Genomic DNA, 25,708 nt, shown 5'->3' with positions numbered 1-25,708 from the left:
TTCTTGACCCTCAGAAACTGGGACATAGTATTTGCTGTTTTAAGCTGCTAAATTTTGGGATCATTTGTTATATAGCAATAGACAACTAATACAGTTCCCTCTTGTAAGAAGATTTAAATTTTTAAAAAATCCTATGGAGTGATGGAAATAAGAGCAGTAAAACAAATTATAAAAATTGGTTTAGTGATATTTCAGAAAGCGTAAGTTAAAAAAAGAAAGCAGAAATAACAGGGGAAAAAGCAGGCTTTGCAAATTTTGCATGACAGATCAAAATATGCTTTGTATTACACATATAAAAAAGCAAAATCCCACAAGCATTAGGGTTATTAGAAAAGAAGAACTTCTCTGTCACTAGGTGAGGTAACCCAAGTTAGTACACTACTCCCACAGAATGACAGTGTGATAAAGAGAGAAGAGAAAGAGAAACACAGAAAGAAATGGAGGTATCTGTCTTACGCAGCTGTCCAAGTAGAGAGCACTACAGACGGGCCAAAGAGGAGTATACACATTGCCACAAGAAGGTCATTTGGCAGCAATCACGATGAAGTTAAGAGTGAATAGGGACTGGGGTTTGATAAGCATGTAAATCCCTTGTATATATATTTGAGAATATCCAAGGTGTTGTAAAATTATTTTTTCTTCCATTGACCCAGCAGCCAATCAGTATAAATAAATCAAGAGTAATAAACTCATATTACTTTGCTACTTCCAACATTTGGTTGAAATGGAATGACAACAGTCATGACAAAAATATTTCTGTAACAAAAAACTGGTCTTCTTTCTTATTTATGAAGTAAGCAGAACCAGACACCTAAAAGCAAGTATATATATCAGATGGAATTACTTAACAATCTGAGAAAAACTGAAGAAAGGTATGCTTAAAAACTGAAGATGCAGGGGCACCTGGGTGGCTGAGTGGGTTAAGCCTCTGCCTTCAGCTCAGGTCATGATCTCAGGGTCCTGGATCGAGTCCCACATCGGGGCTCTCTGCTCAGCAGGGAGCCTGCTTCCTCCCCCTCTCTCTGCCTGCCTCTCTGTCTACTTGTGATCTCTGTCAAATAAATAAAATCTTAAAAAAAAAAAAAAACTAACTAAAGATGTATAAGAAGTAATGAAAAATTATAATAAGACACAAATATAAAATGAAGGGAGACTTAAAATAGAACCAAATACTTTCTAGAAATGAGAAATACAGTCACCAAAAATTAAAACCCAATGGATGTACTAAACACAGCTGTATAATCAGTGAACTATACAATGGCTATATGACTCCTCGGTGCTCTCATGAGGGATTAAAAAGTGCAAAATATACAGTTGATTTTTAGAGACACAGAGAAAATCTAATATATATCTGACATTCTAAAAGGAGAGATCAAAAATACTGGGGTAGAAAAGATTTTAAGAGATAATAATTGGTAACTGTCCAGGCTCGATGAATAAATTAAATCCTTTCTGATAAGCACTTTAAGTCCTAAGCAAGAGAAGTAAATGTAAGTCCATGTTTAGATACTAAAAACACCTGAAATTTAAGAGGAAAAAAAATCTTAAAATCGATTAGAAAGGAAGATTACCTGAAAACGACTAATACATAGTTAGAGTGACAGAAGATACCAACAACTATAGAAGCTAGAGGACACAGGTCTAATATCTTCAAAATGCAGACAGAAAAATATTGGTCTATGCCCCACTTAACCTATGATTGAAGAATGAGGGTCAGAGACCGGGAGTGTACCCATAGAAGACCCAACTGAAAAAAAACTTCAGGACAAAGGAAATTAAACGAGTAAGTATGAGAAAAAATAATAGATAAATTTAGTCCCAACTAAAACAAAAAAGGGAAATAGCTTTTTGAATAGCTTCCATAAATACTGTATTGTCCTGCAATGCAAAACAATGCCAAGTATTTCTCAATTTTCACTGAATCTTTGAAATCAATATGTCATTAATAAACAAAATTCTCAAATATAAACAACAGCCATACTTAAAAAAAATATTCTCAGAAATGAAGTAACTTTTTATGAAGCAGAAATGTTCCCACCTGGCTTTCAGGGCTCTCTGTATCTGACCCTATTCCCCAAATACAGACCCCACACCAATGAAAGTAATCTCACGTGTCACACCTTCACAGACAGCACTGTACTGCTGTTTCATCTCCTAGGATGCACTTCTACCTCTTCTTTCTACCCAGAGTTTATGTATCTTCTAAAGACCAATTAAAAGCTCATTTTCTTCATTAAGCTTTCGAAAACAATTCCAGAAAATCTATCATTTCCTTTTTCTCATTCCAGCTGTAGTTAGTAGTACTTCAATACTATTATGTCAATCTTTATGGTTAAGTAAAAGCTCTAAGAAGATACATACAGTAAAGTGAAATGAAACAAAGACAGTAAAATTCCTATCCAAACAGTCTTTTAACAAGTGCTTTATTACCATCAGCCCCAAAATTACTTAAGAGGCCCTAATGGGAAAATGTGAGCCCGAATCCCATATCAAGAAAAACGAAGAAATTTTCCAAAATATTTTCTGGTAAAATTGACATATGACTTATTAAAACAGTATTTTATTTTACATTAATCAAAAAGCACAGCTCCAGTAAAAGAATATACCTACTCTGCAGTCTGTGACAATAACTCATTCACAGAATGGGACAGAGAAAGAAAGACCGTAAACACTGTTACTGTACTTTACAAATCTTTCTTACATACTCCACTGAAATCTCAATAAAAAAGGCTTTAATAATTTTAATTCCCCAGAATCTAGTATTTTAAAAGGTCAACAATTTAATTGATGTTTCTTGAATACATGAGAGCAAAATCAATTATCTTTGTATTAATACTACTCATGTATTAACTGGTTATTCTTTTCGCTTAACCATCAAGGCCTTTACATGTTTCTTACAAATCTGAGTTTGGAATTTTGAACTAACCATATATAATGTCTTCTTCAGAATTAGCTAATAGTTTAACTGCACATAATTTTGCAACTTATAATGCAAATGTTCCTTTCATCCATAAGATCTTAAATTCTTTTATGTATCTAAATAACAATAATAAAACAAACGTTCCTCCAAACAGCATTAATGCTTTAATATAGTAAATAACTATATTTTAAGAAATTCTACTTAATGTGTATAAAACATAACTTTTGTCTTACCATGATAAATATCCTGTAAAGAACCACCTCCACAAAACTCCATGCAAATCCAAAGTTTATCTCGCCTATAAAGAGAAAATAAGCATGTATCACATTGTCATGATTAAAATTAGGTGAGGTAACAAGTATTTTAAGGTACCCATTTATCCATTTAGTTAAAGCTTCCACTTCTCTATAGTTCACCCATCTACCCCAAGATAGTATTATAAAAGTTAAATGTTAATTAAAATGTTCATACCAAAAACTATGTAGAAAATTCATTACAGAATACACCTCAAAGCTTATCACTTTTAATAGTGCTGTCATCAACAAAACAGACAAAATGTATACTTTACCCTCACATCTAGATTCAACAAAGGTCTTTCCAAAACAATCTGTTAAAATTTATCACTGTGAGGGGCATCTAGGTGGTTCAGTGGGTTAAAGCCTCTGCCTTTGGCTCAAGTCATGGTCCCGGGGTCCTGGGATCAAGCCCTGCATCGGGCTCTCTGCTTAGTGGAAAGCCTGCTTCCTCCTCTCTCTCGGACTGCCTACTTGTGATCTCTCTTTCTGTCAAATAAATAAATAAAATCTTAACAAAAAATTATCACTGTGTTAAGGTAGCATTTCTCTCTCACACTCAAGATAATCACAGTCACAGGAGAAATGATTAGCTAAGATTTAATAGCTTATTCCTTGTTCAATCTTCAATCTTCACTACTTCATCTCAAAATGACCAAGAAATATACTATTCTTCAGGGACAGAGATGGAATAGAAAGTCTTAGGCGCCTGGGTGGCTCAGTAGGTTAGGCGGCTGCCTTCCACTCGGGTCATGATCCCAGGGTCCTGGGATTGAGTCACGCTTCGGGCTCCTTGCTCAGCGGGAGCCTGCTTCTCTCTCTGCCTCTGCCTGCTTGTGTGCTCTCTCTCTCTCTCTCTGACAAATAAATAAATGAAATCTTAAAAAAAAAAAGTCTTCGAACTCAACAAGTTTAATCAAATGCAGAAGATTCTGCCTTAATATGTCTATCTCATACTGCACTCACAGTACCTAAAAGAGCCAGTAAACGAATATTTCCTAAATGAATGAATGCAAAAGTGACTGAAAAATAAACATATGGATTAGATGAAGAGTCAGCGAACCACAGCCAGTGGGCCAAATCTAGCCTGCTGCCTGACTTGTACTGACCAGGAACAAGGAATGGTTTTATATTCTGAAATGGTTGGGGGGCAGAAATCAAAAGAAGAATATTTTTTAACACATGACAATTACCTGAAATTTAAATTTTAGTGTCCATATAAAGTTTTATTGAAACACAGTCTCACCCATTTATGGCTACTTTTGTACCAAAGCAGCATAGTTGAGTAACTGTGACAGAGAGAAAAAGACAAAAACTAAAATATTTACCATATAGTCTTATACAGAAAAGAACCCTGGATTAGATTATAATTTGATTAAATACACAATCCAGGCATGCATAAAGCTCTATGAGAATCCAGAGGTAAGAATACCTAGGAAAGTCAAGGGAAATCACTAGGGAGGAAATATTTGAGTTGGGTCTTGAAGTTTAAATAGGAATTCATCATATAGACAGGAAGTGGTCTGAGCAGAGAATGAAAATTTGAAAACTGTGGGTAGTTTATTGAGTGGAACCCAGACTAGCTGAAGAGACAATGGCAGGAAAGGGAGCGAGGACAGGCTGGGTCACACTGTAAAACAATGCTTGGTTTGCACACTCAGTTTAGTTACCTTCATCTTGATGGTCTATACTTTGTCAATGTCTTTCAAAACACGGCATCCAGAATCAAGTATTATTCCAAGAATTGCATAAACATAAATAGTGCTGCTGTTATTGGGAGCAAATCACACATGGTGGCGGTGATGAGATTAACCAGACCTAAGAGGCCGGCCTGGGTGAGTGTGATGGGACAATGTAGCATGTAACAAGGGAACACAAGGATCCAAGCATGAAGGTCAGCAAACTACGAAAAGGGAAAAAACACTCTAGAGGCAAAGCTGAACATCATGAAGACCAGAAGAAATCTGAAGTCATTTTAGTAACTAATATTCCCAGGTGGTCCACATACTAATGAAACCCAGGCATGACGGTATAGTTACAGTAAGAGCTGCCCAGTGGCCTGGTTTTAATAACTCTTGGAATGGATTCCGGGTGCTGGCAGATGTGTGGCCTTATCCAAAAGGATGAAGGCATTTATGACTGGTGACTGCTACACAGGGAGAAGTCTAACTACCCTAGAAAATCTAATGATTATCTCCTTTATTAGAACACTTATATTTCTATTCACCTGGTTAAAGGCTATCTTCAGGTTCTTAGCAACTGCTCTAAAAACTGCTGGTTTGCAAGGCTGAAGTCAACTAAAACCTCTGGATCTTTATTGTGTAGAAAGTAGTCAGATGATTTTCTCCAGCTCCACGTTTACCTGGTTCATTAAAAATATGCAGAGAACTTTATCCTTATTTGTTAAATTTCATTCCTTTAAAAAAAAAAAAAAAAAAAAGTCTTGATTCACACACTCTGTTTCTGACATACGTCTTATTAGCTCTCCAATTGTTTTACTTAAAATACTTGAGCACAGACAGTGTGACACAAATTTCTAATTGGAAACACCCCTCTGTGCTGCTGCCTACACGCTCCAGAAGTGGTTGATTGGAAACCCCCTAAGCAGGAGTCTACCTTCCAGAGACAGCTACTACAAGGGCTTTGCTTTTAAGCTATTTTGATCTGTATGAGTGACTGTACTAATGAGTTTAAGGAATGTTAGAAATACTTTTTTCTCTGATGATATGCTTGCTACTCTGTATAGACTGCTTACAGTTACCACTTGGCATCTGTCCATCTTTCCTTAAACTGAGGTGTAAAACTGGCAAGTCCACCAACCAATTAACTTCAGAATGGTGCTTCAGCTCTAATGTGATATGTGTAGATGCAAGATACCACAGCCTGTTCTCTCTCCATTAGTTGAATCCTTCCTCTAAGAACAGTGATTCTCAAACTGTGGTCTGGGGCCCCTGAGGGGAAAGAACCTTTCAGGGGACCAGCAAGGTAAAATCATTTTCATAATAACACTAAGAAGTTATTTTCCCTTTGTATACTCCTGAGAATCCAGAGGAATTTTCCAGAAACTAGACAAAGTGATGATGATGTCATCCCTCTGACAGCTACTGCAATCTGTGTTTATGTATTCCTGCTCCAAAATTTTCTGAAGTTTTAATTTCTACAATTTAATTTCTATCAATTTTTAATTGATACATTGAGTATCAATAGATATAACCCACATAAACAAAAGTTCTTTGTGGTACTCATTAATTTTTAAGAGTATAAAATAAAAGGGGTTCTAATACCAAAATGTTTGGGAACCACTGCTCTAACATATCTTCACGTCTGCTCTAAATGAATAATTTATGCAAAATACCTGTCCCCAGTGCTTAGGGAACAGGTACTGAGGACTTCTTACACATCTTACAAAAACTGGGGAGATGGCTGTTTGAGGATCTGCTCAGGATAAAAATGAAATAACATGTAAATTGCTTACTGAAGGACCCAGAATATAAACCCAATAAATGTATGCTGTTTTCTACTCCTTTTGTAATAATTCCTCCTATAGTATATTTATGGAAGTCACCTAAGTTGTTCCTGGAACTGAATGAAGGTATAAATAAACTGGCATTTTCTTCTTTAAGGAAAAACAAAACAAGAGAGATTGGACTGACTGACATGTCTTCTTACTACTAACGTCATGCTAATCACCACTTCTTTCTTTTAAGTGTCCACTAATTATCTAATTAATAATTTATCCTAGTGGGAGCCTGATGGCTCAGACACTCAAGTTCAACAGTCATGATCCTGGAGTCCCGGGATCGAGTCCCGCATCGGGCTCCCAGCTCCATGGGGAGTCTGCTTCTCTCTCTGACCTTCTCCTCGTTAATGCTCTCACTGTCTCTCTCTCAAGTAAATAAATAAAATCTTAAAAAAAAAAAATAATAATTTATCCTAGTGGGAGCTGATGACAGACATCAAGTTTAACAGTCTACTTTGTAGAAATCACCTTTTCTTTTCGTTTGCACATTGGTCACTGCTGATCACTAATATTTTGGCACCTTTCCTATTCGTCAAAAGATACTCACGGATAGTGGGTACCAATCCCATCTGTTAACTTTTTCAGTATAATAAGATATAATTTATATAAATCTAAAAGCTTAGATTCATTTAGGGTATCTAGCTGTTCTATAATTATCTCCTCACCTATCTCATGCTTCAATCCCTTGTTAACGCTTTTCTAACCCTTTCCAATTTGAAAACAATTCTCCTCAGTGGAAAAAATGGACATAGGAAACGAGTTCTCTGCTTTCTTATGTATTTCAATATTACATCATCCTCCACTTGATGCTGCTCTATCCCCTCTTCCCATCCTGCTTTAAAATAATTTTCTGGGTGCCTGGGTGTCTCAGTCATTAAGCCTTCAGCTCAGGTCATAATCCCAGGGTCCTAGGATGGAGCCCCACATTGGGCTCTTTCTTTACTCAGTCTGCTTCTTCCTCTCCCACTCCCTCTCCTTGTGTTCCCTCTCACTGTATCTCCTCTCTCTTTTTCTCTGTCAAATAAGTAAATAAATACATACATAAATAAAATCTTTTTAAAAAGGTTAAAAAACCCACAAAAAACCATAATTTTCTAGTCATTCTATGAAAAGACTCTCCAAACTTACAAAGGGGGGAAAAAATGAGGACTTGAAAAAATGGATACTATATATACACTCTACTTTTTAAGATGCCTAAAATACTTTCAATTTATAATATTCTATTTAGTTAAGTCTGGTATTATCAAAGACGGTTGAATATTTAGAGTCTATCAGAAAAAGAACTTCCATCTGTTCTATGAATGTCCCTCTTGTGATGACAAATCTGCATCTGCTTTTGGTCATTCACCAAGCCATCTGCCTAATAGGAAAAGGACTCAAGTCAATCGGCCCATTTTATGAAGGCCAATACACTCTAAAATCTTTGTCCCAGGATATCTGAATTTTAAAAAATCACTGAGGTAAATATTTGAGGTATCAGTATAGGTATCAAATTTCCTTAGAATTCTTTTCTCTTTTTTTTTTAATAATTTTTTATTTTTTATAAACATATATTTTTATCCCCAGGAGTACAGGTCTGTGAATCACCAGGTTTACACACTTCACAGCACTCACCAAAGCACATACCCTCCCCAATGTCCATAATCCCACCCCCTTCTCCCAAACCCCCTCCCCCCAGCAACCCTCAGTTTGTTTTGTGAGATTAAAAGTCACTTATGGTTTGTCTCCCTCCCAATCCCATCTTGTTTCATTGATTCTTCTCCTACCCACATAAGCCCCCATGTTGCATCACCACTTCCTCATATCAGGGAGATCATATGATAGTTGTCTTTCTCTGCTTGACTTAGAATTCTTTTCTCTTATTCTGTCAAGCTGTCTATCTTGTAAGGAATAGAAAAATAAATAAAGGAGAGGGAAGTTCACGATTTTAATATTCTGTTTACTAGAGCATATAAGAACTAACATTCTAATATTAACTAACATTCTAATATTAATTCTGTTTCACTGAACTGACAATCTTATAATTTCTAAAACACACTTTTTAATTTTCCCATACTTTGTAGCATATCAGAGACTTAAAACTGATTAAGTATAGATTTACATAATATTTATATATTTTGCCCAAATATAATGTAATTTAAAAAGTAAAATAAAATGGGAGCAAGATCACCAAGAATACACACTCCAGAACATCTGCTAGAAACTGACCTACCAAATCACTCACCCTGAGATGGGATGGCTAGCCATGGCCCCACAATGCAGTCCCCTGATCCCTGTATTTAACTGTGGGTTATCTTGCTGAACAAAAGCATTTGACAATAGCTACTCTACCATGTTCAACAAAATAATTCAACGCCTCACCAGAACTATCAATGCACATGAGCAGGGGGAAAGCAATCGAGAATCTCAAACAGACTCCCCGTTGAGTGTGGAACCCAACAGAGGACTCAGTCTCAAGACCCCTGTGAGATCATGACCTGAGCCAGAGTCAGATGTTCAACTGACCTACCCCAGTGCCCCTGGTGTATTTTTAAACAGACATGCAAAAACTACTGCATTCCAAAGATAAATTCATCTATCTGTTTCCCTTTTAACAATGAGGGATAGTTCTGTATTCTGGGATACAAGGTGACCTATTTATCTATAATTATACCTAACAACCCCCAGTTCAACCTAGTAATTTCCAAAGAATGGGTAATTGGACAGCAAATCTATGTGAAGTATACTTCCCATTTAAAAAAAAAATCAATGTACAGTTAAACCAGTTTTAGAAATGTCACATACTATAGTCTTCTCCTGGAAATTAACAACGCCACTGATACGTTAAAGGCTCTAAGAAATCCTGCAGTGAGGCAGGAGGAGCTGAGAGAAGGAAAGGAGAAAAGGATGGGGAGAGGAGACGGAAGAGAAGAAACAAAGGAAGAATGCTGATGGAGAAAGTTGGAAAGTGGAGAAAGGGGAGGAGGAAGAAGGAAATTTAAAATAAAAAGGAGTGAAGAGGAAGAAAAAATAAAACTAATTTTGTTTAGTTTACTACAAAAAGGAGAGGAAGAAGAAACTTCTCTAATTTTGTTTAGTTTACTACTTCCCCAAATTATTTATTCCATAGACCTACTTGTTTCAAACCACATATTAGCATCCCTCAGAACAAATGTTCTGGAGGAAACACCCAAGCAATACTGGTATAAGAAGGTATTTACATAAGAGAGTTAGTTCCACCATATTTTTTTGCTTAAAGCAGTGGTTCTCCACTGAGGGTGATTTTGCCCCTCAAGGAATGTTTGGCAATGTAGAAGACATTCTGGGTTGTCACAACCGGGGAGGTGCTACTGACATCCAGTAGAGGCCAGGGACATTGCTAACTATCACATACAGGAGTCAGAAGTTGCTATTACTCCTCCTCCTATTGTACTTGAAGGAAACAAATGATGCTTGTGGCAGTATAACCAAAACCCTAAAAACAAAATAGGAACACTGGTGGAAAACTGGTGAAATCAATATGAAGTACCTTCGTTTGGCTAATAGTATTGTACCAAAGCTGATTTCCGAGTTTTGACAAATAGACCATAGTTATGTGTCAACATTAGATGTCATGACATGTCTAACATGACAACATTAGATGTCAACATTAGGGAACACTGAGAAGAACTCTCTGTACGATCTTTACAACTTTAATGTATATCTAATACATTCCAAAATTCAAAGCTTCCTTTAAAAAAAAAAAGATGGTAACTGGTTATAAATTAAAGTGAACTTAATTATAATCTGTATTTCCATAGTGTGAGCATTCAAAAAAGCATTTCCATTTATTAAGATCCTGTGGTTTCTTTTCCCTCTCCAGCCTCACCTCCAGCTCTAGAAAAAATTTTCTCCCAGTTTCTACGTAACTCAAGAGATAGCCGTCTCTTTCCTGGATTACTGTAACAAATGTACTTAATAAAATGAAAAATGAGCCTACTCTCAATTCCCTACACAGCAGGTCCATGCTTCACAGAATATATACTCTGTGTTTAAACCTTCAGCAAGTACCCTCAATACCTACACATCCTAATTAAGGAATAAAAAGTGTCTTTTTGGCCACATCTCCATGGCCTTACCTACTGCAACTACTCCCTTTCCCTTTCAGCTCTAATATGAAACTATCAGTCGTCCCCTAAGTAACTCGTGACTTTTTTCGCACATGTATTTCCTTTCTAGAAATTACAACTTTCTACACACATACACATGCTACAATAAACACCTAATAATACTTTAACATCCAATATTTAGGAATCACATTATTTATAGAGCTTTCTCTGATTCCCTCACTTTGACAAAAGTAATTATTTGCTCATGTTTATTTCTTCTATTAGATTATGAACTCCTTAAAGGCAAGGGCTGTGTTTAATCTGTCTTTACACATCTCCAAAAACCAGTATAGCCCTTTATACATCCTGAGAAATGTAAAAACACTTTGTGAATAATGGTGGTGATTTACAAATGTTATGAGATACATCATGCTTATCCAAACTAGTGCTCTTGATTTCAAAGGTTTAAAATATCAGATCCAGGGGCGCCTGCATGTTTCAGGCCATGATCTCAGGGTCCTGGGATCAAGCCCCACATTGGGCTTCCAGCTCAACGGGGAGCATGGTTTCCCCTCTCTTTCTGTCTCTCCCCCTGCTTGTATGCTCTCTGTCAAATGAACAAATCTTCAAAAAAACCAATAAAATATCTGATCCAAATGAAACTTTTTACTGTACGGTTCTGATCTATTGGCTTATCTTTTGAGGAGCATTTGTTGTTTTTCGACTACAACTTTAAGAGTTCAAACTGGAGAGAACCGGTCTCAATTTTCTTAATATGGTCTGAAAGGATATGTTCGGCTAGGAATGCTTAGCAGAAACCTGAAGTTAAGAGTCATCATTCACTTAAAAGAAGCAACAGTTAAGCTCTACTAGGAATAAAGAATAGGTCTATGATGATTTTAATCTGTTGTTTTATAAATACACTCAAATCTACAGAAAAAATTCACACCAAACCAGGATTATTTACTTTTGTAAACTTCAGAGAGAAGTTTTGTCTATCCAGTCTTTGTTGTACAGTATAGGTACTTAACGCTTTTAATGATATTGAGATGAGCAGCGAATGCCCTATTGAGAGTAACACTAGTGGGAAAGAAAAAAAAAAAAAAGAAGAATAACACTAGTGGGAACGCCTGGGTGGCTCAGGTGGTTAAGCGTCAGAGTCCTGGGATCAAGGCCCGCGTGGGGCTCCTTGCTCAGTGGGGTGTCTGCTGCTCCTTCTGCCCGCTGCTCCCCCTGCTTGTGAGTGCTCACACTCTCTCTCTCTCTCTCTGTCAAATAAATAAAATCTTAAGAAAAAAAAAAAAGAATAACACTGGGTATTTTGTTTTTCAGGAGCTCAGTTTCAGTATTTCTTCAGGAAATGAGCATATCTACCCTATTATAAAAGAGGCTTCTGAAATGAATTATATGCTGGTCATCTATTCAGTAAATTCAAAGGATAAGTTTGATTTTCTGAAGCGGAAATATATTAATGGTAAAACCACAGTAGCTCAATTTCCTCAATTTTTTGGTCTAAATTTGTTATAATAGGCTATAATGGCAACAAGAAGGAAGAAGGTTGCTAAGAACACTATATATTTTAGGGGGTTTGTATCAAGTTTGAAAAAACAAGCTCATTGTCTTTTGTAAAATCATTTGGTAATGAGAAGGAATCCAAGAAACCATGTCCCCTTTGAGATGAAATCTGGCATTCCCAGGCTGAGTAATATGGTATACCAAAAAGGCAGCCAACCAGGGATCTACACAGCCTGGTTTAAATCCTAGTTTAAAACCAGAGCTGGGTTTAGATCCATCCATTTTTGGATGACCTTTAAAGGCGTCACTAACCCAGCACCCCATTTTCTCATCAGTAAAAAGAGTGGGCCTAGTGATAAAACCCTTAGTTCCTTCCAGCTCTAACACCTTGCAAGTCTAATCATTAGTATTCCACACTCTAAATTTGGCTGAGCCTGAACTTTAATTAGGAAAGAATTGAAGAATCACTAAAGAAAAAAAAAAGCTAGAGAAAGAGGATTAATTGCTGTTCTGTGTCATACTACTGTTTGCTTTCCTATCACTTTCATCAGCTATGCCAGTTACAGAATAAAATTTATTTAAACCAGCATTTCCTATGTTAGATCATACGACTCCAAACTAACACAGATAGCTCTACCGAAAAAAATGATTTTAATTTTGTCATTTTACTTTGGTTTCTGGGCAATTTGCTCTGCATATGCTTAAATTTGGATTAAAAGTACCCTTTTAAAAAAAAAAAATCCAGCTAGCTATACACAAAACATAAATCTGTGTACTTTCTGTATGTACATTATGCTCCAATAAAAAGTTTACTTTAAAAAGGATATTCAGAATATAGTCAGAAGACACAATTCCTGAATCTAAAAGTAAATAGAATTTTTGTTATGCATAACCTAACTGGCTCTCTTGACGCATGTCTAGAAGTAAAAGTAATGAATGTGTAAAGAGCTGCACTATTTTTCCCAAGCCCAAACCAAGATTTATCAACAAAAATAGATACAAACTCAAGAAGAATTCACTTTTTGGTGGGTAACAAGAAAAAATCTTTTGCTGCCTAACCTGTGTAGGACGACTCATGCCTAAGTAACAGTTTTAGTTTAGTGTTAGGGTTTTTTGTGGGGTTTTTTGGTGGTTAGGGTGGGGGGAGTTGGCAGTTTATTTCCAGATCTTTGGCAAGGAAGAGAAAGACTTCATCAAAAGTCATGTCATTCATGAGCACAGTATTACAGAAAGAACTAGAACTCTACTCTGTCAAAAAGTTGAAATCAGATTGTAAACTAAATACTTGATATTAAACTCTCTCAAGCATCTTATTTATAAAATGGAAGTAGTATCGACCAGAGTAGTATTAATAACAGTGTTGTTGAAAAGATCAAATGAGACACTAACATGATAACGCTTAAAAACGGTTAAGAAAGAGTAATAGTAATAGTAGCAAAAGTAGTAGTAATAGGGGTATTTATGGAGCATTGTATTTTAACCACTGTTCTTAACACTTTTTACATGTATTTACCCATTATCCTCATAGTTATCATGTCATGTACCTATTATTATCCTCCTTTTATAGATGAGAAAATGGAGGCTCAGAGTGGTTATGTAATTTGCTATACATCATTAGGTTAATAAATGATGGAGTCATGACTAAAGCAACTCAAACAATTTGACTTCAGTACTCAAAGGCTCTTAGCTATTGAATACGCTATTGTCTCAATGGCAAAAAGACCAAGGTTGCCGTATAAACGGATGGGGCTATCCTGAAACAATACATTAAGGTTTGAATGGTCCCATAGTTCCAGCAGATTTAGACCATGTTTGAGAAATACTCTTAAATCAAAGACTTGTTTGCTCTTGGGGGAGAAAAACATTTTGTTATGCTTCTCAACTGAGGATAAGTAGGTCATTTTGTCAGGACCAGTAACAGCAAAATTGCTCTGAAGTGATGATTTTAACATACTGGCACAATCAATTATTTTTATCACAAACTTAAATGATTTTAAAAGACTGTTTTTGGGATGCCTGGGTGGGTGACTCAGTCAGCTGAGCACCCAACTGGTTTAGGTTCTGGTCATTATTTTGTGGTCAGGGGATCAAGCCCCGAGTTGGGATCGGCTCAGCACAGTCTGCTTCAGATTCTCTCTCCCTGTCTCTCCCATTTACTCTCTGTCTCTCAAATACATAAATTCTTTATAAATAAAAATGAGAGAGAGAGAGAGAGACAGTTTCTTTGACCTGAGATAGTAATTGCCTGTGCTGGGTCTGTCCATAAAATAAAAATTGATGCAGAAACTGTGTTAGGTTACTGTTTGAACCACTCACCATTAAAGTGGTTTTAAATTGGCTGTTATAGAACCCATTCAAAATGTATTAACAGTCATTGACCTGGGAGTAGTACCTGTCCCTATGTTAAGTGAAGTCTCCATTAAACCTACTCTTCAATCTTGATGAAGGTGGGGCAATCAAAGCTGTTCAAGAGTGGTTAGAATTAAGAAGAGCTGGTCTGGTTGGCTTTTCACAAGCTGGAAAGAAGGGAGGGCAGAAATGCCCTGTCTTTTCCATATGCTGCGCCTGCACCTCAAGAGAGAAATGGGGTTTTTTGGCACCTGGACCATAGGACACGGGAAGCTGCAATAAGCTACTTCTTTTTGTCTTTTACAGTATATCAGAATAAAATGTTAACAGTTTTTTTTTTTTTAATATATAAGAACATATTTAGGGCACCTGGATGGCTCAATTGGTTAAAGCAACAGTTCAGGTCATGATCCTGGAGTCCTGGGGTCAAGTCTTGCATTGGGCTCCCTGCTCAGTTGGGAGTATGCTTCCCCCTCTGATGCTCCCCCCTCTCTCAAGTTCTCTCTCTCTCCAATGAATAAATAAAATCATTAAAAAAAAAGAAGAAGAAGAAAACATTCTCCAATCCTCCTTTTGGGAGGAACCTTAAAAACAACTAGGTCATAGCATTCAGCTCATAACTACACACAGAAGCGAATGGAAAAACAAATTTAACCTTGGGCTCATCCCCTATGGACTAAGACCTGGGGAACCTGGCGTGGTCCTACCAAACCAAAGAGGGCACCAATTCATGGTCTAAGTTAACTTTACAACCCGGGAAAGTAAGAAGTCAGTGAAATAATTAGAGTTCCTAGTCCTTTGGACAAAATGAAGGGAAGGGATGATACAGTACCCTGAGGCTAGAAGCATAAAAGAAGGAAAAAGTGTCTACTAAAATCCTAGCAGTTAGAGGTGCTCCTGACTTTCTAAATCCACTCAAGTCCAGAAATAAGGGGCCATGGAATGGCATGTTTAGATCTCTAGTCTACCACAGGAAGACTAACCATAAAAGTCAATTTTTACTCAACAGCTTCCTCACTGAAACCACAACCAGAATTCCCAAGAGTACAAGAGACAAATCACAGACTCCAATATCGGTCACAGAATTAACATAAACAGGTCAGAAATAAAAATTTCATTCATGTGAAAATGGCCTGTTATCTTCAAAGCATGAAGAAAATTACAAAACATGCAGTTAGAGCTGATTTTATTTTGTTAAATGAATCAGGTGATGGGAAACAAACAATGTACCTGAGATAGCTTCCAAAATAAGCAACAATATTTGGGTGTTTACAGTCTTTCATCATAATAATTTCTTGCTGTACAACTGCAAAGTCTTCTCCTAGAATAAAAAACAAGCATGTTGAATATTTAGTAGGTAAGTTTCAAAATGTCAACTTGTTTCAAAACATAAATAATGTTACTGATGTTATATTTAATTACAGTTTCAGTCTTGACAGAAGGTATAGTGATTAAAGCATAACTCTGGTCCTAGACTATCTAGATTTAAATACGAACTCTGTCCCTTACTAAGCTATGGGAGCTTGAGCAACTTACTTGACCTTTCTGTGCCAATTTCTTCCTCCGCAAAAGGGGGATAAAAAGAACTTGTTTCACAGAGCTGTTGGAGAAGTTACATGAGCTAATACATGTAAAAATGTTTAGAACAGTGTCTGATACACACAGTAAGGGCTACAAAACCATTTGCTATTATTAATATTATGCATTGGACATAATCATCATATAATTCACCAGAAAACACACAAGGCTTTTTTCCTTTATTAGCAAATAAAGGAAATCTTATACAATTTAAGCACAAGGAGGTGACTGTCTTTTAAGTCAGGGCAGGAACCTTTATCCACCAGGAGTGTTGAATACACCTCCACAGACTCCTGAACTGAGAGGCCTACACTCCAGCAGTACTGGATTACCAGATGGCCCACGTACAAGGCTTCTCCTGGATTCAAGGGCCTTGCTCCAACTGTACTGGGATGCAGAATGTGATTCTATTTAGCCTTGTTGGCCTACTAGTAAATAATCTCTCTCCTTCTATTCCCTTCATGCCCAAATTCTTCAAAATAAGATCTGGCAATCCCATAGCAGTGTCACATGCTCTGGCTCCTGAAAGAACATTGTGCTAGAGAGAAACAGAACTGCAGTGAATGCAAATGTGGTGAACCAGAGACTGTAGAGAAAGAACAAATGCAAGTACTTACATTCAAATCAAAGTAGTTGTGCATTACTAATTCAGTTTTTGAAGCATTATATACTATGAAGAGCCTAACCAAATGTATATTGGTGGCAAAGTAAGAAACCGAGTTTCCTAAGTCAAGGCTCAAATCGAATCAGGTCATTATGTCATCAAGCCCTGACATTCCTTGCCTTGACATTTTCCTACTATAAATGTAAGTGAAACTTAAAGTGGCCTAGCCATGAACTATTTGAACCCAGTGTTAAAACCCACCCTACTGCCCCAGTTACAAGGGAAGCAGTAACAGAGAAAAGACAGTATGTCAGGTTCTTAATTTCTGCCATGAAATGAATACAATGTCAAAGATGTCCAAAGGAAGAAAAACAGGAAATTTAATTTTTATGCTTCCAAATTTTCAGAAGAAAATCACTGAACTAGAATCCTCTTCTGAGGTTACTTCGCACCATTAAGAATTCCTGATTTTCATTATATTAAGAAAAATCCAATTAGAGATAATTTTTAAAATCGGATTAGAAATAATAAAACCAAGTAAGACTAATACCAGTTTCCAGGGATATACTAAATACTTGGAAAGCTCTAAATTTTTCTTTTTCACCTCGCTCCCCACTGTAATTTCCCCAAACCAGTGAAGGGGTTACAGAAGATCAAAGTTTATCTAGTTAGAATGAACCCCAGGACTTTAGTTTGATGGTCAGAAGACAGCAGCTCTCTTTCTGGGGATGGTCACTGCACAACTTCAAAGAGAGCCAGCTTTAGAATAAAGTTGATCTGTAGAAAGCACTGAGGAAAAACAGGAAAAAGGTGAAAGGAAGAAGGCTTACTTGAGCCTTTGTAGCAGACTCCTCTGTCTCTGTAAGCTTCAGATATACCAACACATGATCAATAAATTCCCTGAATTGTTTAAATTACCTTGAGTTGTGGTTTCTGTTAAACTATAAGCATGACATCTTTGTACATATCCCCCTTACAATACTGCGTCAATGTCTATATGTCTATGTCCTCACTAGAATATTATATCCCCTAGGACAGGATTATGCCCTAATCATTTTTGTATCCCTAGCAACTAATATGTGATCCATAAAACTGTTACCTGAATGAATCTATAATAGGACATAATTCCTCTATATGCTGATTCTAAATCAATAATGTCTGTTCTTGGTTTAATTTCAACCAGTTATTACCATATTTTATATAATTAATTGCTTATTTGCTACTTCTTGGTTTTACAAAACCTGTGAATGGCTTTAAGTCCTGGAAAATGGTGTTAATCCAAACAAAGTGCTTCCTTTTTCCTATGAAGTCATTTTCTATGTGATTATGAGAATGGCCAGGTTAAATTCAACATTTTTGTGGGAAAAAAGGATGCAAAGAAAAAAAATCCACAATTCAGTTTTAAAGGTTAACTAAAAAGCCAGATTTGGGCAGGAAAAAAGGAAAGAGTTTCTATACAGCAATAATCCAAAAGAGCTCAATAGATTTAAAATACTTTCTCCAAAGCTCCAGAGAAGTACACACCAAAGAATGAACAGGTACCTCTGTCCCAAATCCTAGCAGACCAGGATGGTTAGACTAGATAATCTCTAGATAATCTCCAATTCTGAGAGTCTAGGATTTTTGTTAAAATTTTTAGACATTAAAGTGAAGATTATGTCTTCCAAAAAATGGCAGGCAAGAGGAAGGCAGGATGGAAGGAAGGAAGATATAAGAAAGGAAGAAAGAAAGAAACCCTGAGAAAAACAGGCAAGCCTGCAAGCAGAGCAGATCAGGAATAAACCAAGTAAACAGACAAATGAAAAGACTAGAGAAGTTCTCAGAATAAACATAACACATATTAAATGTTCAATATATGTTAACTCTTTGCAGCAGGCTGAAAAATGGCCCCAAAGGTAGAAAGGTCCTAATCCCTAAAACCTGTGATATTACTTCATAATGGCAAAAAGGGTTTTGCAAATGTGATGAAATTAAGGGATGGGGAAAGTATTCTGAATTATCTAAATGTAATCAAAAGTGTTCTTGTAAGAGGGAATCAGAGGGAAACGAGTTTAAGGTAAAGAAGCAAGACGCTGTTCTTTGAAGATGGGAGGAAGAAGCCAAGAATTAAGGAGTGCAGGGAATGGAGCTCTGAATGCTGGAAAAGACAAGGAAACACATTCCCCCTTTTTAGAGTCACCAGAGAGAATGCAGCCCTGTACACACTTGGATCTTGACCCAGTGAAACTCACTTTGTGCTTGAGAATTCCAAAACTCTTAAAAGAATAAATTTGTGCTCTTCAAGCCAGCAAGTTAGTGGTAATCTGTTAACAGAAGCCACAAGAAACTAATAAAGTATTACTATCAACATTATTATTATTGTGACAGAGCTGGCTAGCCATTCACAAGTAATCTGTGTTCTCCCCTACACTGTGTAGAAGTTATTGGTGGGAGGCAATCATCTAGTCAAAGACAACATTTCCCTCATGGTGAACACTAAGGTGTCCAAGAAACTAGTTCTTGCCAATGCAAAGTAAGCAAAAGTATTGTGTGCTTGTTCAACTATTTCTCTATTAGCAAGCTACATGACACTGTGAGGCCCCAGGAAATGCAAGAAATTTGGGTTCCTGAGTCACTAAAAGGAAGAAAGTCATCCAACACATTGAGCATCTGCACTGAACAATCACATAAACCTGAAGTAAAATTAATTATGTTAAGCCCACTCATATGTTCTCATTTAGTTATTACAGTAAGTATTATCCTATGCTGATACAATAGTTACCACCCATTTGTTAAAAAAGGTTGTCCAAACTGCTTCACAAATGTTTTTGTAGATTAACAAATAAGATATTAGTCCCTCTATTTAATAGAGAACAGAACCAGATTATAGGCATTTCTATTTGGTATATAATGCTTTCCTGTAAATGTCTATATTTAGTCCTATGTGTGAGAACAAAAGAGGAGACTTGAATATCATGGAGGTGGGTCTTTTCCTGAAAACTATAATAAAACAAAGAATCCCTAATACCTCCTTGCCTTTTAGACATAAACGGACAATCACTGTATTTCCAACATTTCATAAAATAACATATAATCTTAAGTCAAATGCATATCTAACTGACTGCAATTTTGGTATACCTAATTATCTTCACTGGTGTAAACTGGGGACATTTATAAAGGCTACTCTTCTTACATTAACAGAGCATTTTGAAAATAAACTACTCACTTTTTTATAGAATTAGAACTAGACATTCAATAAAATAATTACACAATCAATGTGATAGAACAAATCAATAAGAAAAAGAGAAGAACCACATGGTCCTCTCAATGGATGCAGAAAAAGCATTTGACAAGATATAGCATCCATTCCTGATTAAAACGCTTCAAAGTATAGAGATAGAGGGAACATTCCTCAGCTTTATAGATTCTATCTATGAAAAACCCACAGCGAATATCATTCTCAATGGGGAAAAGCTGACAGCTTCCCTTTGAGATCAGGAACACGACAAGGATGTCCACTCTCACCACTCTTGTTCAACACAGCACTAGAAGTCCTAGCAATAGCAATAGCAATCAGAGAACAATTGGCAATGAAGAAGTCAAACTGTCTCCACAGATGACATGATACTTTATATGGAAAACCCAAAAGACTCCACCCCCAAACTACTAGAACTCACAGAGCAATTCAGTAATGTGGTAGGATACAAAATCAATATACAGAAATCAGCTGCTTTCTATTACACTAACAATGAAAATATAGAAAGGGAAAGTAGAGAATCAATTCCATTACTATAGCACCAAGAACTGTAAGGTACCTGGGAATAAACCTAACCAAAGAGGTAAAGGATCTATACTTGAGGAACTATAAGAACACTCATGAAAGAAGTTCATGAAATTGAAGACACAAGAAGATGGAAAAACATTCCATGCTCATGGATTGGAAGAATAAACATTGTTTAAAAATCTATAATGCCTAGAGCAATCTATACTTTCCATACCATCCCAATCAAAATTCCACCAGCATTTTTCAAAGCGCTGGAATAAACAATCCCAAAATTTGTATGGAACCAGAAGAGACCCCACATTGCTAAGGAAATGCTGAAAAAGAAAAACAAAACTGGGGGCATCATGTTGCCTGATTTCAAGCTTTATTACAAAGCTGTGATCACCAAGACAGCACGGTACGGGCACAAAAACAGACACATAGACCAGTGGAACAGAGTAGAGAGCCTATATATGGACCCGCAACTCTACGGTCAAATAATCTTCAACAAAGCAGGAAGAAATATACAGTGGAAAAGAGTCTCTTCAATAAGCGGTGCTGGGAAAATTGGACAGCTGCATATAGAAGAATGAAACTTGACCATTATCTTACACCATACACAAAAATAAACTCGAAATGGATAAAAGACCTCATCATGAGTCAGGAATCTGTCAAAATCCTCGAGGAGGACATAGGCAGTAACCTCTTGGATATCGACCACAGCAAAATCTTTCAAGACATGTCTCCAAAGGCAAAGGAAACAAAAGCGAAAATGAACTTTTGGGGCTTCATCAAGATAAAAACTTCTGCACAGCAAAGGAAACAGTCAACAAAATAAAGAGGCAACCCACAGAATGGGAGAAGATATTCACAAATGACACTACAAAGGGCTGATATCCAAGATCTATAAAGAGCTCCTCAAACTCAGCACACACAAAACAGATAATCACGTCAAAAAATAGGCAGAAAACATGAACAGACACTTCTCCAAAGAAGACACACAAATGGCTAACAGACATGTGAAAAATTATTCATCATCATTAGCCATCAGGGAGATTCAAATCAAAACCACACTAAGATACCACCTTATACCAGTCAGAATGGACAAAATCAACAAGACAGTGAACAAACAACAAGTGGTGGAGAGGATGTGGAGAAAGGGAACCTTCTTACACTGTTGGTGGGAATGCAAGTTGGTGCAGCCACTTTGGAAAACAGTGTGGAGATTTCTTAAGAAATTAAAAACAGAGCTACCCTATGACCCTGCAATTGCACTACTGAGTATTTGCCTCAAAAATACAGATTAGTGAAAAGAAGAGCCATCTGTACCCCAATGTTCATAGCAGCAATAACCACAGTCGCCAACCTGTGGAAAGAACCAAGATGCCTTTCAACAGACGAATGGAAAGGGCGCCTGGGTGGCTCAGTGGGTTGAGCCGCTGCCTTCGGCTCAGGTCATGATCTCAGGGTCCTGGGATCAAGCCCTGCATCTGGCTCTCTGCTCAGCAGGGAGCCTGCTTCCCTTTCTCTCTCTCTCTGCCTGCCTCTTTCCATCTACTTGTGATCTCTCTCTGTCAAATAAATAAATAAAATCTTTAAAAAAAAAAAAAAAACAGACAAATGGATAAAGAAGATATGGTCCATATATACAATGGAGTATTATGCCTCCATCAGAAAGGACGAATACCCAACTTTTGTACCAACATGGACGGGACTGGAGGAGATTATGCTGAGTGAAAAAAGTCAAGCAGAGAGAGTTTATTATATGGCTTCACTTACTTGTGGAGCATAAGGAATAAAACGGAGGACACTGGGAGAAGGAGAGGAGAAGTGAGTTGGGGGAAATTGGAGGTGGAGAACAAACCATAAGAGACTGGACTCTGAGACACAAACTGAGGGTTTTGGAGGGGAGGGGGTTAGGGGCATAGCGTGAGCCTGGTGGTGGGTATTAAGGAGAGCACATACTGCATGGAGCACTGGGTGTGGTGCATAAACAATGAATCTGGGAACACTGAAAAAAATAAAATTATAAAATTATATTAAAAAAATAATTACACAAGTACTATTGTTTGAATAAATATGGTAAAGCTGTCAAAACAGAACTAATGGTTGCGAAGCAGAACCGTCATTTTGCTCTGTGTAACAACTTATGTATCTAATTCCAGGTCATTGTATGAAGGCAGCTGACATGTCTCTTCACACTAAAGAAGTAGAGGTTATTTGAAAATCCAACCAGGAAAATTTTAAAGATTATCTGTAGTGGGAGTTGAGCCAACAGAACAACATTCAGGGAACCAAGTCTTAGTCTATTTGTAAACTGTGGATCCTATTTCCTTTCTGTCCGCTGTAAAGTAAACACAAATTTACAAGTCATCCTCAATTTCCTTTTGTCTTCTTACTTTGTTTCCTATTTCCTGTTTTGTTTCTTTGCTTTCTTATTTTCCTTTTGTCATCTTTATGTCTCTCTTCTAAATGTTAACATCTTCACAACCCTAATAAGCTGACATGGTTTGACAAGGTCATATAATGAAATAATTTTCTGCACTATCAACAGTAATTTAGCACAGTAACTAAATGGTGCCTGGGTGTCTCAGTGGGTTAAGCCTCTGCCTTAGGCTCAGGTCATGATCTCAGGGTCCTGGGATCCAGCCCTCCATGGGGCTCTCTGCTCAGCAGGGAGTCTGTTTCCCCGCCCTCCCTGCCTGCCTCTTTCTGCCTACTTATGATCTCTTTCTCTCTGTGTCAAATAAATAAAATCTTTTTTTAAATGCTTTTAATTGTTTCTTAAGATTTTAAAAGCAAGTTTTCTCAACTTGTTTTACCTTCCAGCTTATAACTCTGTGAAAAGATATGTGAGTGTATGCTTGAGTATATATGTTATTTATGGAAAAACCTAAATGCTTTAATTTGGATAAAGGTGAATAGTTACTCTTTGCATAATCTCTCGAGAATATATTCAACAATCACCATACACTAAGCAGCCAATATGATATATAAGAGAATGTGCTAGAGACTGGAGGCAGAGTTTCAGTTTAAGGAACTTAGAGGGGACATAAAATTTGTACTATAATAACTGTAAAGGCTTAAAGTCAAATGTTCAGTAATTCCCTTATTTCTAGAACATCAAATCTATACTTGGCTACTGGACTCACCATACATTAGCAACTCCCCATATCTAGCACAGTGTCATGATTAAGGATATGTACTTTTGGAATCAAAATACTGATCTATGAAACCTGATTTCACATTTTCTAGTTGTATGATCTGGGGCAAATTCATTCATATTCTCTCTCTGAATTCAGGTTACTCATAAAAAGGAGAAAACAGTGTCTCCCTCTCTTAAGGTTATTTTAAGGATTCGATGAAAGAATAGTTAAATACTTAGAACAAGTATTCACACATGTTCATTACTATTATCTGCTATTATTACTACGCAGTAGGATTGTTATTTGTAATTCTACCTTTTCTCCTACTTTTCGCCCTCTTCACTCTATTTCAGTCACACAGTCCTCCTTCCTTTTCCTTGAATACCATAAAGGAGCTCCTGTCTCTCAGCCTTTACACTTTCTATTCAGACTACTAAAGCACTCTTTTCCCCCCAGATGGCTTGCTTCCTCACTTCTCTCAGGGCTCTACCCAATTGTTACCTTCACAGTGAGACTGTCTCTGATATGCCCATGGAAAATAGCAACCCGCAATCACAACTCCACAAATACCCTTACTATTCTGTTTTTCTCTATAACACTTACCATACCCAACATACTGTATGTGTACTTATTCACTGTGTCTCCTAACACATAATAGAACAGTGAATATTAATGTGTCAGGGAATTATTCTGTAAGTGCTAAGCAGCTGAAATCCACAAGAGAAAAAAAAAAAGGTGGATAAATAGTAAAAATACAAAATTCTCATTATTTGTAGTATATATGATTACGTTCCTGGAACGCAAGCAAACCAAAATCAACTGAAAAAACAACCAAAAACAATTTTTTAAAATCCTTAAAGTTATAGCCATCAAATAAATAAATAAATAAATAACCACGGGAGTGTTTCCCCCTCTCTCTCTGCCTGCCTCTCTGCCTACTTGTGATCTCTCTGTCACAAAAAATAAAATCTTAAAAAAAAAAAAAAAAAAGGGAGGGGGGCACCTGGGTGACTCAGTGGGTTAAGGCCTCTACCTTCAATTCAGGTCATGATCCCAGGGTCCTGGATCAAGCCATGCATTGGGCTCTCTGCTCAGCAGGGAGCCTGCTTCTCTCCCCCCCATCTCTGCCTACTTGTGATCCCTCTATGTCAAATAAATAAAATCTTTTTTAAAAAATAAATAAACATGGGAGAACCATGTTGTAATTGGCATTACTTTAAAATAAGTAGCTCTCATTAAAGAATTGATATACCCAGAAGAATTCTCATCTTTTTTGATTCTTTATCTACTCCAGATCTCATTAAATGTCCTGTCACACCCCTGGGGATAAAAATATATATTTATAAAAAGTAAAAAATTAAAGAAAAAAAAAGTCCTGTCACAGAGATAAGGAAAAGAAATAAAAAGCATCAAAACTGGAAATGAATAAGTAAAATGATCTGTTTGCAGTTGACATGATCTTATAAGTAAATAAAAACTCTAGCGATTCCATAAGACAATTGTAAGCACTAACAAATGAACTCAGGGGGTGCCTGGGTGGCTCAGTGGGTTAAGCCTCTGCCTTTGGCTCAGGTCTTGATCTCAAGGTCCTGGGATCAAGCCCTGCATTGGGTTCTCTGCTCGGCAGGAAGTATGCTTCCCTCTCTCTCTGCCTGCCTCTCTGCCTACTTGTGATCTCTCTCTCTGTCAAATAAATAAATAAAATCTTTTTAAAAAAAATTCTTTAAAAAAACCTGAATTCGGTAAAGTTGTAGAATACAAAAACAACATACAAAAATTAGTTGTGTTTACATACCTGAGCAATAAATAATCCAAGAAGAAAATTCTGGAAAATCTCAATTATAATCTCATCAAAAAGAAGAAAATACTTAGGGGGCGCCTGGGTGGCTCAGTGGGTAAAGCCGCTGCCTTCGGCTCAGGTCATGATCTCAGGGTCCTGGGATCGAGTCCCGCATCGGGCTCTCTGCTCAGCAG

General features: G+C 36.9%; 1 protein-coding gene across 8 annotated transcripts in view; it reads right to left on the bottom strand.

Moving 5' to 3' along the window:
* The window catches only part of MAP4K3 (mitogen-activated protein kinase kinase kinase kinase 3), a 196,629-nt gene that overhangs the window by 76,007 nt on the left and 94,914 nt on the right, over positions 1-25,708 (bottom strand). For all 8 annotated transcript variants that reach the window (XM_045079196.1, XM_045079190.1, XM_045079192.1 and 5 more), the window contains exons 3-4: positions 15,895-15,985; positions 3,154-3,218 (exon numbers count right to left, since the gene is read on the bottom strand). In XM_045079196.1, the coding sequence (XP_044935131.1) occupies positions 3,154-3,218; positions 15,895-15,985 (156 nt within the window). The remainder of the gene's footprint in view (positions 1-3,153; positions 3,219-15,894; positions 15,986-25,708) is intronic.

This window comes from Mustela putorius, unplaced genomic scaffold (genome assembly GCF_011764305.1).
Source record: "Mustela putorius furo isolate JIRA1106 unplaced genomic scaffold, ASM1176430v1.1 tig00000281_pilon_pilon_pilon, whole genome shotgun sequence".
NCBI classification, from domain to species: Eukaryota; Metazoa; Chordata; class Mammalia; order Carnivora; family Mustelidae; genus Mustela; species Mustela putorius.
This window is presented reverse-complemented; position numbering and strand designations above follow the sequence as displayed.